We start from the raw sequence: 16,257 nt of genomic DNA, 5'->3' as shown, positions 1-16,257 counted from the left end.
ATTTTAAATTACAACCATGTCATCACACTTAGAAAAACATAGCAATGCAGTGTTTTACAGCAAATTATTAATTGTATGTATTACAGAAGTCTTAAAGGTACAGTAACATAAACTTTCTATGTAAGGACTTGTGATATGATGTAAGACTGAATTAAACTGAATGAAAAGACTGTATTGGTGTTTCAAAAAAAAAAAAATTAAACTTAACAAAAGCGGGGGGAAAAAATGCTACAACAGCTCTTAAATGTATACATTTTAAAAAATATGCTTTGATGTGCTTAACCTCTACCACGCTGAAAATTCCTCTGTGCATCAAACCCATATGCAGATGAAAGAAGAGCGGGTGCTCACCTGTCAGGTTTACTGTCTGCAGTTGGGCCGAAGCGATTGTGGGGTGTGGAGGGAGCGCTAGACACCCCAGCTGACCTGCCAGGGTACGTACCTGCATAGCCATTACTATAGGACGAAAGAAAGAGAATTTATCACCAGACTGCTCATTTATTTTTACTTTTAAGTTACAGTCTCAAACGTACAGCCAAATGTACATAAAAAAGATTATGTTGACACAGGGGCTAGTTGTCACATTTTATTTACTCCATTGAAGTTCTCTTGTTTCATGTCTTTGGTATGTATGTCTTTAATAGTGGTGCTTTTTCCAGCATTAGAGCCAAGAAAAAAACAGTCCATTTAATATACTGTGGGTTGACATTTTGTGACAACATGCCCCAAATATAGGATATATGGTACTACAACCTTTTCAACCTTTTCTTATTAAATATGCATAATATATAATAACCAAAAAACAGAATACTACATTTATACATCCAAACCCTTAATATTTTACTGTTCATCCAATAATAGAGACCACAACAGCGTGATTTATAAAACTAACCAAACAATTAAAGGAGATGTTTTGCCCTAGTAACAGCATAAAGCTAAATCTAAACCCATCTGTAGTACCAAATGATCGTTTTTGTTCATTCACTTCATTTATCACACATATCATCACCTAGTGCACACAGGGGTGTGTGTATATGGTGGTGTCAGGCATCTGGACCATAACACAACAGACACCATAAGTGAAGAGGCCATTACAAACCCTTACTCCCTAACAGCGCAAGACACAAACACACACGCAGGTGCTCGACTGAATCCAGTTTTTATATGTGTGGGTGACAAAAATGCACTTTCCTCCCCAACTACAGCAGATCGCCGGCTGGAGACGTACAGCACATGACCTCGCATTGGGAGATATGATTCAAGACATGTGGGGGCTTGTTGCTCTGCAAAATCCCACATATTTATAAAAAGAGGTCAGTGACAGCGTCACAGACTCGTTTGTCTTCATGTTTGGATCTGCTGTGATTAACTGCACACGTTATCAGAGCCACAGAAAGTGTTGAAAGCCTGAAATTAACAAACAGTAAACAAAAACTAAAAGCAGGAAGAGTTTGGTTTGGTGGTTTTGGCCACTGTGATGCCAGAAACAGGACAAGTAATGATAGGGAAAATCAGGCCTGGAAAATAATGCAAGGCAGACTTAAACCTGTGTCACCTGCATAAATAACATGGCTAAAAGCACAAACTACCCTTTTTATTTTTGTGTGTGCATCAGATCTCACAAACAGATCCAACTTTAGCAGGTCTCTTACCTGCCACGAGAGCTGTATGATGCATTTGAGTATCTAACATCTGACAGACTGAACAGAAGAGACAGAAGATGAGATGTTAGTAACAGACATATACAGTAAATCACATTCTCGCTGACAGGAAGACAAACAGACAACAGAGGGACACAAGTATAGTGACAATGCAGACAGAAAGTGAATCAAAGCAGTTTCTGTGCTTGAAATATCTATTTAAATACTACAAATTTATAACAGCCCTTCAATAATGACTGTGTAGTAAACCTTTAACCCGTTACGGCTGGTATTTGGGATGAGGAATATTGCCACAGCATTGTCATTTTTCATCAATACTTTTGGTCTGTCTTCTTTAAGTACATTTATTTTAAAGTTTGTCAACTTTTTTCAGTACACTAGGATTTAGATGACTTTAGATGACAGGGCTACAGTAAAAACCAAAAAGTAAAAAAATACAATTCTGATTTTACTTTTTGAAGTCTAAGAAGAATAATCTTTATTTAACCATCTTCTTATTTAAATAAGCAAATAAGTACGGACTGCACCATAAAAATTATTTTTGCAAATTGCACATTTTTAAGTTTAATCATCTTGGATTTACAAGTAATTTTAACTGTATTGACTAGTGAGTGAACATGAAGGAGATTTTATGCATGTTTATGACAACTGTCATTAAGTGTCATTCGTTCAATTGTGTCATTTTTAATGCAAAGATGACATTGTTTGAAATGTCTTTGTTATGACAACTTCACATTAACCAATACATCATAACTTATCATGACAACTTGACATTACCAAGACTTGTTTTACCAGTGATACAAACTGAATTTGTCATTTAAATGTCATTACTGTTAATACTCTGTCATATAGTTTTATAACAGTGTCATGAATATTTTTCTTGACCCCAACTACAGTGGTACAAATATAATTTGTTAGTAAAATGTACTTAATTGATAATATTATGTCAAATAGTTTTATAACAACATCATAAATATTATTAAGTTTGTATTGTTTCCTTCAGGTGTTAGAGAAATAAAATCAATGGTCCAAAAATAATAATTAAAATTGATATTTTTAATTAAAAAATATATTTAAATGAAAACAGTACAATAATGGGTTAAGCCATGTAGGGCTGGGTCCATATTACTGCAAAAAATTAAATTAATTTAATAAATATTTTGTTACTTTTTCTTCTTTGTCAGAAAATGTCAGAACCCTCTATGTGAGGAAGAACAAGGTCAGATAGTTGTTAGTTTTTTAAGTATTGTGCACATATATACAGTTAAGTATAATATTTTGATGTGTATGTTGCATTTTGTTAAGATATTTAAAATTATTTGACAGAGTATTAACACTTAATGACATTTTAATGACAAGTTTAATTTGTACAACTGTAGTTGAGGTCAAGAAAAATATTTATGACGCTGTTAACAGAGCATTAACACTTAATGACATTTAGATGACAGTTTAATGTAAAGTTAACCTATAAAGCTAGGTTTCTAAAGTTTGATAATTATTCTGCTATGTCATGTTTATGACAGACTTACGACAAGTTATGATGTATATGTTTATGTTAAAAGGTCACAATGTCTTTGCATTAAAAATTACATAATATAACAAATGACACTTAATGACAGTAACGTGCATAAAATCTTCATGTTCATGACACGTTTCATGATAATGAAGGTGTCACGTCAGTCTTTTGAACACTCATTCAAGTAAAGTGTTACTGTTTTTTTACAGTTTACATGCACACTCATAATCTGATTATAATGAGATTTTGGAGATACTGCGATTACAACAATAGTTCGATCAAAATAATGCAATTAAGCTCATAAGTATAATCGTATTAAAACATGCGGCATACTGTATGCAGATTATAATCGCAAAACACGGCCACGTAAACACTTTAATCACATCTATACTGCACTAACTGAAGTGTGCACGTGTTTTTGTCACACACCTTAAGCACATATTTGTAGTAAACTTAACATTAGGAAGTTTTCCCTTAACTCTGTTGACAAGACTCGGTGTCAGCAGTTTCCCTTCATCCAGAAACTTTGCAAAGAACCTAATATTTCAACACTATCTTATAGCAATTTGTACGTATTTTACAAAGTGGCTAATTTGTACGACCACATTCATACATACAATTTGCCTTGACCCCTGTGAGGTGGGGTTAGGGGTGGGTTTCGTTATAGTTTTGATTTATGATAATCATATTTTTTTGCACGATTAACTTCATATGAATACATGCAAATTAGCCAACTTGTTAAATATGTCTTCATAACTGCACCGAATAAAGAAATACGTCCATAGGATCGTGTTTGTCATTTAACGTAAATAAATTAAAACTGTTGAAAGTAACACACCTATACAGTATGTGAGTTCATCATTAGTCCTGTGCCTAGGTTATGTGTGAATAATAAGCAAAATTATTAGCAAATAATCAGAAAATAAAAACTGCATGTAAACATCTTACTGCGATTATGTCCTTATTCTGATTATTGGAAAAATCACATTATTAGTGTACATGTAAACGCAGTCACTGTCTTACTTATGGTCTTTATATATAAATAAGGTAAGTGGTGCCAGCACTTTTAGCATAAGAATGTGCAACTAGATCATTCAACTGTAAAGCGCATCTACTGTATGTAAAAAGAGACGCCTTTGATCCACTTTATTATCCAGATGGGCTCCTCAAGCTGCCATAGCATTAATGTCAGACAAACATGCATGAGACATCGCAAGGCATTTTCAGCTCGTGAAAGTGAAACACGGACCCAACAGGCACTGTTCACAATGAAATACAACTGTACTTTTATATACGACTTAATTTACAGGCGTCTTTTGGCTGTGTGGTGGTACGATGCACCAATGAAAGGCAGATGAAAAGTCAGTAAAAGTTAGCATCCTTCAGGTAGCGTCTTGCGCTGCAGGTTCAATGAAAATAGACTTTGGTTTCTGAAACCCTTTTTTCATTAAATAAAATATTAAAGAAGCAACATAAAACCCACTCTGATCAAGATTTATCAGGTTATGGTCATACTGGTATCTATTTCTGCATTTATTGGTCTGGGGAGTTGATATACAGGACAGGTTAAGACAATATTGCAAGGTAAGGTGCAGTGAGCATAGCACTTTGCAAGGGTGCGAGTGGGATCCGGAGAAAATGGCTCAATTGAAAGCGAACACAAAAAGAAAAGGTGGTGATCCACAAGGTGAGGGTCTGACTGGATTTATAAGGTGGGCTTGATGGAGCAGGCAAAACAATAAACCCTCGCCATTCACAGGAGATCCTGAGATATTGGGAATCCTGTGCTATACTTCCTTTCTTTAGCAATAAAGACAAAACAGACATTCCCAAAGTTCATCTCTCATGGATCTCAATTGTGTGGGAGTCAATTTTGACTCTTTGGCTCTATTGCAAACCCTAGGGTCGACATAGGCATCGATGACTACCTGTATAAAGCACCAGGTGCTATGATCCCTAACCATGCTATCTTGGTAGGCGGCACCCTAGGGTTTGGAAAAGAGCTATTGTGCGCACATGCATGGTATTCTGTGATTGGCGAGAATCTACCGTGTCTATCTGCACTACCTGCAGTGCTTGTCTGGGTCTCGGCCCATCTGGCCCTGAGGGGTGCCCGATGCTACATCATCCAGATCCACCGGGCAAGTAGATTGAAGGGAGGAAGGGAAGACAGGGGACAGGGTGTCCTCGCTCGGGGAGGTGGAGGCTGAGGAGGTGACAGAGGAACCCTGGGATGGGAGGGCACCCAAGGACCTGACAGAGGCCCAAGAAGACAATCTGGCTGATATCACGGGGCCAAAATCAGGGGTCAGGGGAGGGGAAGACACCGGGCCCTTGCAGATAACCCCGATCCCAGACTTGCCCCTGAGGTTTTCCCCATTGTCTGTGTCAGCAGCTTTTGGAATGAAGTTGCCCATGCACTTAAAAGGCAAACACAAGCTAGAAGCTTCCTCTACGGTTGATGCCATCCAGCTACAAACAAGAGAGTAACAGCAGACATTCTAGTAAATGATGAGATGTTGGGAGAGAAGAACTGGCTGTTAGTAAAGTCAGGGAAGAGATAGCATCAGATACGGAAGAGGATCTAGAATCTGCTTTCTAGCTCGATGACTCTATACCCTGAAATACCTTTCAGATGCCTGCCTAGAGAGTTCCTTCTCCTCCTCCTCTTCCTCCTCTCTGTGGTGAAAAGGAGGGTTTTAAGGAGGGATGAGCGATGAAACCAAAGTAGGAACAGAAAGGAAGGGAGAAGAAGGTTTACTGCATGCTTTGAGAACAGACGAGACAACACAAGAAGGTTACAACACGACATTTAAACAGTTTTGCAGAAGTGACAATATAAACATTTTCAAAATTTTCTGTCATTTCATAATTAAATAAGTTACATATGTGACCTAACACAGTTTAGAGGAGTGTCACAGTGTGTCAGTTAGTGGCTGTGGGCAGAGCTTTATGAGTGTGACATCTAAAGGGCGATTTATAGTCGTGTGTAAGTTCTACGTATATATATATATATATATATATATATATATATATATATATATATATATATATATATATATATATATTTTTTTTTTTTATATTGTGGTATTATTAACAAATTACTTATCTGTGAGCTTCATTATTTTTAAAAAATTGTGTGTGCTCATAATCTTTAATCAAAAATGCAAATCTCCTCCCCTCCTCAAAACGATCTCTCTTCACTTCCGGTCATATGGTATGGCAGGTGGGCGGGGTCCGGAAGAAGATCGCAGCGATTAGCAATTAGCAACATGACTCAACTTCAAACGATCCAATCACATCTCGATGGACAAATTCAAATCCAGCCCTGCCTTATTTCGTTTCAGAAGCCGTTTCATTTGGATATACGTCACCACGGGGAAAATAAGGCAATCGCAACTTGCGTTTCATGGCGACTTTAAAGCAACACTAAAGAGTTTTTGCTCTTTGCTCCCCCTACAGGTTAGAAGCTGAATTGTCCATTACCACTGTCGTAAATACTGCAGCAAAGCTGGCTCTGATTGGATTGTAGGTTTGCCTTAAAGCAAGTTTTTTGTAGTTTTCACTCGAACTACAGGACCGTGACCCGACGGTTGAAAACTTCTTTTGTACGGTTTTGGCCGATAGAAGGCTGCAAAGCGAATGTGAAAGTGCCGTTCACCCTGTTTCGAGTGGATGAACGACTTAAACTTTTTTGGAAACGTTATTTTAAGATAAAAAAAACTCTTTTGCTTTAACTAGTGTACCCGCAGCTCAATTAGTAGAGTAATGCATTAGCAGTGCAAAAGGTCATGAGTTCAATCTCAGGGAAGACACATACTGATCAAAAATAAAAAAGTCTACCTTAATGCATAAATAGCATTAACATTAACATATTAAGATTAATAAATGCTGAGAACTATATTAATCTTTGTGAGTTCATGTTAGCTAATACAAGCTTATTTTAATGCATTACCATTTTCTTTTACTAATATCAATAAAAATATATTCTAAAACTTTAGTTGGCTGTGGGGGTAAGCAACCCATTAAAGCTCTGTTACCCTATCTTGGCTTGCAATCCAAAAGTCAAGACACACTGAATTACACAACAGACACAACAAAAGATTAAGACCTTTATATTCAGGAGAAAGCGGACAAGTCTCAAGAGTCTCTCTCTCTTTCTGTGTTTCCCAGTAGGCTGGTATTTATTACTACTAATATAGAAAACACAGCACTTCAAAGGTCCTTCTAATTTCCTGCGGTGGGTTTAGCTCACAGACAACAGGATCAGATGACTGACTAAGACAAATTCAACCAAACCCAAAAATATCCTACAAACTTCATCACTAACAGCAGATCCTGCCATCATAATCAAAAGCACAAGCAGTCTGCGCAACTCAACAAAAGGATGTGATTTAGTATCCCCGAGTCTGGGATGGGATCATTATTGTGACTGCAGTCATAGAGCAGCTTTCAAATGGGCAAACGTTAGATTATCATATGTATCTAACATACAATTTTACCACAGCAATATAGACATTTGGACAGATGATAACTAATCATTATTGTTATTATGGTTAATAAACCATATCATAAATCTATACCATTTGTATGTCTTTAAAAATGAATTACGATTACACAACGAAATAGGCAATCCACAATTTAATTTTTTTAATTTTTAATGTACTGTAAAAGACTGATCGAATTAGTGGTAGTGTAGTCTATATCAGTGGTTTTCAAACTGGGGGGGCCGCGAGATGATGCCAGGGGGGCCCCAGTTTTATGACATTTTATGAAATACATTAATTTATCATGAATTCTGTGTAATTAAACCTAAAAAAAATAAGGCCACTAACCAAAATCACTACTTTTTTGTATAGTTTAAGTTTTTTTTTATTAAAATGTTGAGTTTTAGAACAGTTTTTTTGTCACAAATTTTCTTTGGAGGGCCGCGAAGGAATGCACCGTACACAAGGGGGGCCACACGCTGAAAAAGTTTGGGAACCACTGGTCTATATCAATAACTTTTTATCAATACAGAAGGTCACATGTTTCAAATGAAAAAGAAACACAATAAAACTTACTTTGTTTAAATGTAATTTTATTAGTCAAATCTAAATAGTGTTTAAAAGTGAATTGTGACAGCATTGTTTATTTGCTTTTGAAATAGGACAAATTAAAATTTGGAATTGCCACAAACTTACACGATGTGCACAGATTGAGATATCCAAGTACCTGAATCAGCTCTTTAAAATGCCAAGTGTGCTTGGGAAAATGCACACAAACATCTTTTTTACATTAAATTGCTGTCACTGATAAAATGTTATATCCAGTACACTGTACATTATTCTAAACATGACCTAAATTTAACTATGCAATGTTTGCATTACGTTTGCCTTTGAAAATTTTTATGGATTTGATAGTACTACAACACTGATGGGAGCCCTAATTTTGCCTTTTAGGACTGACAGCCAGCTCCAATGAATCAAATAGGAAGGTGAATCTAGTGCACTGTAATTCAATATCGACTCATGAGACACAGAATACCTCCACATTCTCCAAAAACACAGCACTCATACAAAGTGGATGGGATAGCCTGTTCACTATCTGCAGTAGCCTTATGTGACCCTGCTTGGGGAGCTCATGCCCTTGCTGATGTTTGACACATTGGATCAGAGACTTATGAGATTAAAACCACATGAGACAACTTTTCTGGCTGATGTATTTTCATGATACCAAGCATGGATATCTATGCAGCTCACCTTTGTCCCTTGAAGCAATCAAGTCATGTGGATTAGGTTGTAAGATTAAAGAAATATATTGTATGAGGACAGGGCCTAGTACCTCATGCTGTGCTACAACCGTGAGAACGATGCATGGTTTATATTGTACAGGTAGCTCCATATATCAGTAACTTCCTAATTCAGCCCCTATAAGCTTTACAGGTTCCCAAGTGTGTACATGATTAATCTGAACGTCTGTTTTTTCTCCACGTCTCCCTCTGAGCATTATTAAGTTCTCCATCTTCTTTCGGGAACTAAAAACGGTAATGTGATAAAACACCCAACATAAAACTGCTTCCCTTTCTAAAACCATCAGTATATCTTGAAGTATACATATAGTGTTTAATGCTACAAGGGAACCTGTGCTCAGTGCAGAGTTAAACACATAAAAGTGTAGGGATTTGCAAAATGACACTAACTATTATTTTGTACTCACGAAAGTATGTTTCTGAAGAGATTTCTCACTTGATCTTACCTTTCGGTGATATTCTCTATCCTCTGGCCATTGAAGGGCACGATATTGGGGGTGTGGCTGTGGCAGGGGGATGTGGGAGCAGAGGTGTGGCCTTTCCCATTTTGGAGCGAGTGTCTTCGGCTGCGTCGTCGTTCTAAGCCCCGCCTTTCAGGTGTGGCCCCCACGCTGGCCCGACGACGGCTTTTATGTCCAGATGAAGGAGGCGAAGCTTCTTCATCACTATCCTCATGACGAAGAGTTGCCTATTTTCAGAGAAACAACAGCATTAAAATTGTGCATCACAGTCTAGGGATTAGCAGATCATTTAAAGGTGCATTCTGTAATTTTTAGAAGAATCTCTTGATAGAAATGCAATATAATATACATAACTATATTATCAGTGGTGTATGAACTTACAAAATGAACTACATTATTTTTTATTACCTTAGAATGAGACGTTTTTATCTACATACACCGCAGGTCTCCCTCTATGTTTCTACAGTAGCCCTAAATGGACAAACTGTTCTACACACTGTAAAAAATGATTGATTCAATTTACTCATTTTTTTAAGGTAAGTGGTTGCAATCAATTTATTCAAGATACATTTAAACAAAAGATTTTTGTATTGTTTTGTTTTTAAATTTTTTTGTTCAAATGAAGCTTAAATACATTGATTGCGACGACTTACCTTAAAAAATTAGGTAAATTGAATGAATCATTTTTTTCAGTGCAGACGGTTTCATCAGACGCACGTGCGGTGACGCGATACCACCTGGTCCGAACTTTACTTCCGGTTTCAGGTTTTTTAATAATCTGACTAGTTGCTAAACTGAAGTCTTCAACAAATATCTCATTGAAAATAACAAATGTTTTGGTTTCCTAGGTAATCCACGTGTTGTTTATTTAGCTTGTTATATAAATTAACTAAGTTTAAAGTACTTTGTTGTTATTTATTCTTAGCGGAGTTTACCAGAAGTTACGTGTTGAACACGAAAGCCGCTTTTTTACACTGTTACTGCTAAAACCGTCTATAGGGGGCGTTTTGTCACTATGTTGTCTCAAACGACCACAGGTTTGTTCTGTGGCGGCTACCGTAGCATCACTATGCGTTTCGAAAGGGAGGGGTGCGCATTGGATTGAGGCGTTGGTTGCCATTCACAATTTCATCGCTAGATGCTGCTAATAATCTGCACAGATTATTATTAAATTCAAGTTATTAGGATCAATGAAATGTTGTTGAACTTACTGTAAATCTAATTTCTAACCTCATAGATGTTAAACTGCTCCACCAGGTCCAAGTCTGTGCCCTTTCTGTTGATGTGCCTCTGGGCCAATACCTCCATCCCCTGTTCTTCCAGACTGTCAACCACGTCATAGAACGAGTCCTGGTCAGGAAGACCAGCCAATGTCTGGATAACAGATATATTGACAAGGTGTCAATATGCACGAACAAGAACATATTACAATCTTTACATTTCTCAAGTGAGAATGTACTGTACAGAGAATACAGTCTAGGTACCTTGTTAATAAGGGTCATGGCGTAGACCAGCAGTTCAGTGTCCATCCCATCCTTCTCATCCAGGATTTCCATGGCATTGGACCAGGGCTTACCGCCTAGACACACAACACACAGCGAAAAGATCCGACATGTTATCATAACTTAGTGTCACTTTATTTTGATGGTCCCCTTTGACATTCTGTTGACAATAAGGAAGGTTACACCCACATGTCAACCCACAAGACTGCCTAATATTTGCTAACACTATTGTGATGGTCCACCCACAAACATTATATTGACAATACAAGTAGGTCAACTTAGTCTACTACAGAGGTGTAAAGTACTCAAGTACTTTTACTTTATTTAAGTACATTTTTTAAATCAGTTTTCTTTTAATACATTTTAAATCATAATATCATACTTTTTTATTTCACTACATTGCACATATAGATATATATAGACCAGTGGTTCTTAATTTATCTTTAAATTATGTGTAATTAAACCTAAATAAAAAAGCTCCTAACCAACAGCAATCGTTGTATAATATAATATTTAAGTTTTTTATGGCAAATATTTTTTTTGGGGGGGCGCGAAGGTAGTCGCCGTGTACAAGGGGGGGCCGCACGCCGAAAAAGTTTGAAAACCACTGCCTTAGACCTCTGCTCTCCCTTACGAAAGGAAAATATATTTACCAATATATTATAATATATTGTAATATATTATTTTCCTTTCCATTTTCCAATATATTATATATCGGCAATACATGGAATATATATATTGATGGTACATAATCTATATATGTTTAATATATTGCAGTATATTGCAAAATATACAAATTATTGCCGCTTTCAATATATTGCACATGAATATAATATATGTGTTTATATATCTGAAAATATATGCAGTATTATATTCATAAATATCCACAATATTGTATTTTTTGATTTATATGCGAAAATGTATTAACAATATATGAACAGATATAGGGCTCTATCTTACACCCGACGCAATGCAGCGCAATGCTTGATGCAAGTGTCTTTTGCTAGTTTCCACCCTGCGCAATTATCATTTTCACGTTTAGCGCCACGTTGTTTAAATAGCAAATGCATTTGCGCCCCCTTTTGCGCACATGGGCGTTTGTAAATTCTTTATCTCCTCTTTGTTACAAATAAAGTATTTTTACAGTAAAAACCTTTTCTTACATACTTGTAAATAATTTTTTGATGATATTGGATAGCTGTACATTTAAAGCAATTAAAAGCCCGTTTTTTTTCTTCCATGACTAAAAGAAAACGGGTTTTAAAGGTTTTAATAAAAAACAACAATTTCAATACAAGTGAAAAACAACCCAATTATTTAACATTAATCTTAAACTGGGGATCTTCTTCCTCCGCTTAGTTTTTCAGTTAACAAAGTCCGTCATCTAAATAGGGATTAGACATAGCGCCAGCGCAACAGGATTTTAAATGGGATGAGAGCTGAGATTCTCATTGGTTTATTGCACATTACGCCCAAAATACTCCCATTACTCATTAAAAAAATAGGACCAACCCTTTTCGACCATGCGCTCGGCGCACAAACCATTTTTCCCGTCGTTAAATTGGCAAAAGTGGATTCGGACACGCCCATTTAGATGTGCGCTTTAGACAATACGCTTAGATCGTTAAAATAGGGCCCATAGTGTCACATGTATGTTTACTATATGGTCAAATATTTCAAATATATGTAAAATTATATGGAAAATACATGAAATATATGTTGGTTTGTGTTCAATATATTGAGGAATACATTTTAAATATATGTAAAATTTGATGGAAAAGATGTGAAATATATGTGCATATATGTTGCCTAATATATTACATATATTATATTATTATATTATATTACTAACCCAAATAATTCTACTCAACTAATGCAACTAATACTACTACAAATCTACAATAAATAGACATGTAGGTGCATACTGTACAGTCAATAAAATGTATAAAAGGGAGCATCAAACTAAAGTGTTACCCATAAATTCTTATTCATAACTCATATTAACAACAAAAATATTTTGCTGGTCCACCAAGACCAGCACTAACCAGCCTAAACCAAGAAGATGATTTAGTATTTAAAAGCATATGCATCTAAACAAGTAAATCAAATGTAATACGGTGATGGTTCAGCCGAATTAGCTTGGGGAGAAACTGTCTGTGACCACGATTAATAGCAGGAGCTGTTCAGATGTCTCTGTCTCTCAACATGAGACCAGAAATAGCTGTTATTCTCTTATGTAACGGTATTAAAGGAGAACTCTTTCACTGGAGCTTTAGTCCAATCAACACCTTTTCCATGAGCTCAGTCTGTTGATTTTGATTTATGCTGTTGGGCAGCCCAATATCTGCACTGCCAAAGCAGCACCAAATCATCGATCATCAAGCAGAGTCCAAGAAGAGTCAATGTCTGTGCACCCACATCACACTGTCACCATCCTTCACGTTCTCCTATTATTCTTTCTTCTAAGCTTCATGTAACTCAACTCCACAGCAGGAGAAACTTAGTATCCTTCTCAATCACACAAGCTGAACTCAGGAGGGCTCATGTGCCTCCAACACTTTTCAAACAGCCAGCAGGCTTTGGGCCTGAGCTCAGCTTGGGCTCACACACAGGGAGCGATGCTCCATGAAGCACAGATATGAGATTTCCAGAGACACAGAGCAGCTGAGTGTCATTATCTTTGCATAATAATCTCTCACAGCTAAATATATTTGTATTATGCAACAGTGAAAGTAATACAAGATGGTCTGATGATTTAGAGTGCCAGGCAAAAGCCAAAATTCCTGAACTGAAATAAAGTGATGAAATTGCATGTTAATGTGAGTAAAAAAAGCTATTGGAAATAACAAAACTGAGCACTTTTATTACTTTTTAAAGAAGACAATGCAATGCCCAATATGGCTGCTATGGTGATGGAAGTCCCATCTTTCAGTTAAAAGAACCAATCATCAATCGATAAAGACTGATGATTCACTGGGAGAGGGGCTCTGAACAGAGTCGTGTGAGGCGCTTGCTAAATTTTGCGCATGTGCAGTTGCTGAAATGACCTCAAAAAGGTTTTTTTTTCAGCTTAAGAAACAAAAGTTATGGTACAGTTTGTTTGTTAGTCAGAAATATGTTGTTTTCTTGTGATTTTAGAGATCTGTCTTTCCCCATTCAAGTAGATAGGACTTTAGTCTTGCATGACTGAAATAACTGCCCGGAGGCATTGCAAACATGGCTGCCTATTGGCGTGACTTCCTTCAAAAGACTTTGGGTAAACATAACCCAGCTTGCCTAGTAAAATGTAGTAACAATGCAAGCTGTCATATATATATATATATCATATATATAGATGTGAACTCCTTCAATATTATTTAAAAAGCCTCTCAGGGTGAGACATCAAGAAGCTGCTTGATGAAATGTTTCTGTGCAAATTCTATGCAAAGGGGGACTACACTGAAGTTGATCAAATACAACATAGTTTTGATTTATTTTGGAAGTTTTAGTCACATAATTCTCATATGTGGAAAAAATATAAATAGAAAATGAGTAACTGTTGTAAAACCTTTGAGTGTGTATCGATTGTAAGGTGTATTTGTTACCTTGCTTATTGTCCACAGTGTTGACGGCCTGGATGAGAAGAGGTGCATTGGACTCGGTGTACTCCACAAAAACCAGCAGCAGCTTCAGTGCGGTTTTAACAACTAGACGGAACTACACATACACAAAAACACACACAAACAAACAAACAAACAAACACACAGGTAATAATATATACACTGTCTTTACAAAAAAAAAACTTTGAAAAATAATTTTAAAGAGTCTTCAGAAACCAAAAGAATATCTTGACACCTTGCCTTGAATTGGGAACTAGGTCGGCTATTGAATGCATGACAGATGCAGAGCAAAATGGTATTTGTTATTTTATAGATCATATTTTTATGTTTCTTTAAGTTTGACCAATGTTTTCTTAAATTTTCGCCTCTTGTCTCAGTGGAAATGACTGTTTCACTACAAAAAATGACTTTCTTTCATAGTATTTTTGTCTTGTTTTCAAATGTTCAAATGTACAAATGTCTATAAACTCCTAAGAAAATAAAGCACTATTCGGACAGGATTAGATTTCCAAACGACATTTGAGTTTCAACATGTCCCCCACGACGTCTGTGATTTTATGTACCGTTAAAATTCTCAGGCTATTCCAGAGATGGGAGTGTCTGTTTCATGCATTTGGCTGTTGCAGAAGATCACATACTCTGGATACGCGTGTTTGTAAGGTTTGATATTTTGCTTTAAATGTAAAATTATTACCGAACATGTAATTTATTAATTTAATTTTAACAAATCAAAATAACTTATACAAATCCTTCTAAAGTAGCCTACATGCTACATACTGGTTGCTTACAATAAACCCAAAGGAATGAAGAAATAATGATTAATAACAATTTATTATCTTTATTAATTATCATTACCATTCCGGAGTTGAACAAAATAAGGTTGAGTTTATCATATACTGATATTACAGTGGCCAGTCTTAACAGTGTTTGATATTCAGCTCGTCTTGATTTAATTATTTTATTGCGCTGAATGGAAAAAAACATTCATATCTGAATGTTTGGGACTTAGGAAGTACAATATATGCACGTTAGTAAGACCTTACGGCAGATCACATTGGCCAAAAGACGTCAAGTTTTCAAAAGATATTGCGGGCAAACACAGACATTTGCATCTGGACGGGGGTTAAATTTCTCAGAGAACCTCAGAGTTTGGCGAAAAACAGTAGGTAAATTTCTCCGGAATTTTCACAAAAGTCGTCAGAGAAAAACACAGACATGGCCAATTCGGACAGGATTAAAAACACAGAAGACCTCCAAAAAGCACAATTTTCTCAGAGATCCCCGTGTAAAACGAATCCCGTCCAAATAGGGCTTAAGTCTAGTTTTAGACAAAAATATAGACACAAACTCTGAAAATCCTGCACACTATCTGCTTGCAAAAACGTATCAAAATCTCTTTATTGGCGACGGTTTGACCGTACACTGAAAAAGGCTGGATTTACTTAAAAATATAGTGCATCATTTTTGCATCTGCTTAAAATTTCAAGTAAAACTTACTTAAAAAAGTGGATGTAAAAATTATGCACTATATTTTTAAGTAAATCCAGCGTATTATTTTTTTACAATGTATGATCTTCATCAGACATTGACTTATAATAGACAAACAATATACAATTTAAGTGAATGTGTGCTTAAAACAAGCAAAAATATCTGCCAATGGGGTGAGAAAAATGTTCTTGAATTAAGTGTTTAAGAAAAACATTGACAGATATTTTTGCTTGCTTTAA

General features: G+C 36.2%; 1 protein-coding gene across 6 annotated transcripts in view; it reads right to left on the bottom strand.

Moving 5' to 3' along the window:
* The window catches only part of fhod3b (formin homology 2 domain containing 3b), a 189,262-nt gene that overhangs the window by 29,609 nt on the left and 143,396 nt on the right, over positions 1–16,257 (bottom strand). For 2 of the 6 annotated variants that reach the window (XM_055209661.2, XM_055209662.2), the window contains exons 7-14: positions 14,516–14,627; positions 10,914–11,008; positions 10,660–10,803; positions 9,415–9,656; positions 5,806–5,856; positions 5,245–5,649; positions 1,653–1,700; positions 352–456 (exon numbers count right to left, since the gene is read on the bottom strand). In XM_055209661.2, coding sequence (XP_055065636.2) covers positions 352–456; positions 1,653–1,700; positions 5,245–5,649; positions 5,806–5,856; positions 9,415–9,656; positions 10,660–10,803; positions 10,914–11,008; positions 14,516–14,627 — 1,202 coding nt within the window. The remainder of the gene's footprint in view (positions 1–351; positions 457–1,652; positions 1,701–5,244; positions 5,650–5,805; positions 5,857–9,414; positions 9,657–10,659; positions 10,804–10,913; positions 11,009–14,515; positions 14,628–16,257) is intronic. The other 4 variants (XM_055209664.2, XM_073871959.1, XM_055209665.2 and 1 more) reach the window with 4 other exon arrangements.

This window comes from Misgurnus anguillicaudatus, chromosome 10 (assembly GCF_027580225.2).
Source record: "Misgurnus anguillicaudatus chromosome 10, ASM2758022v2, whole genome shotgun sequence".
NCBI classification, from domain to species: Eukaryota; Metazoa; Chordata; class Actinopteri; order Cypriniformes; family Cobitidae; genus Misgurnus; species Misgurnus anguillicaudatus.
This window is presented reverse-complemented; position numbering and strand designations above follow the sequence as displayed.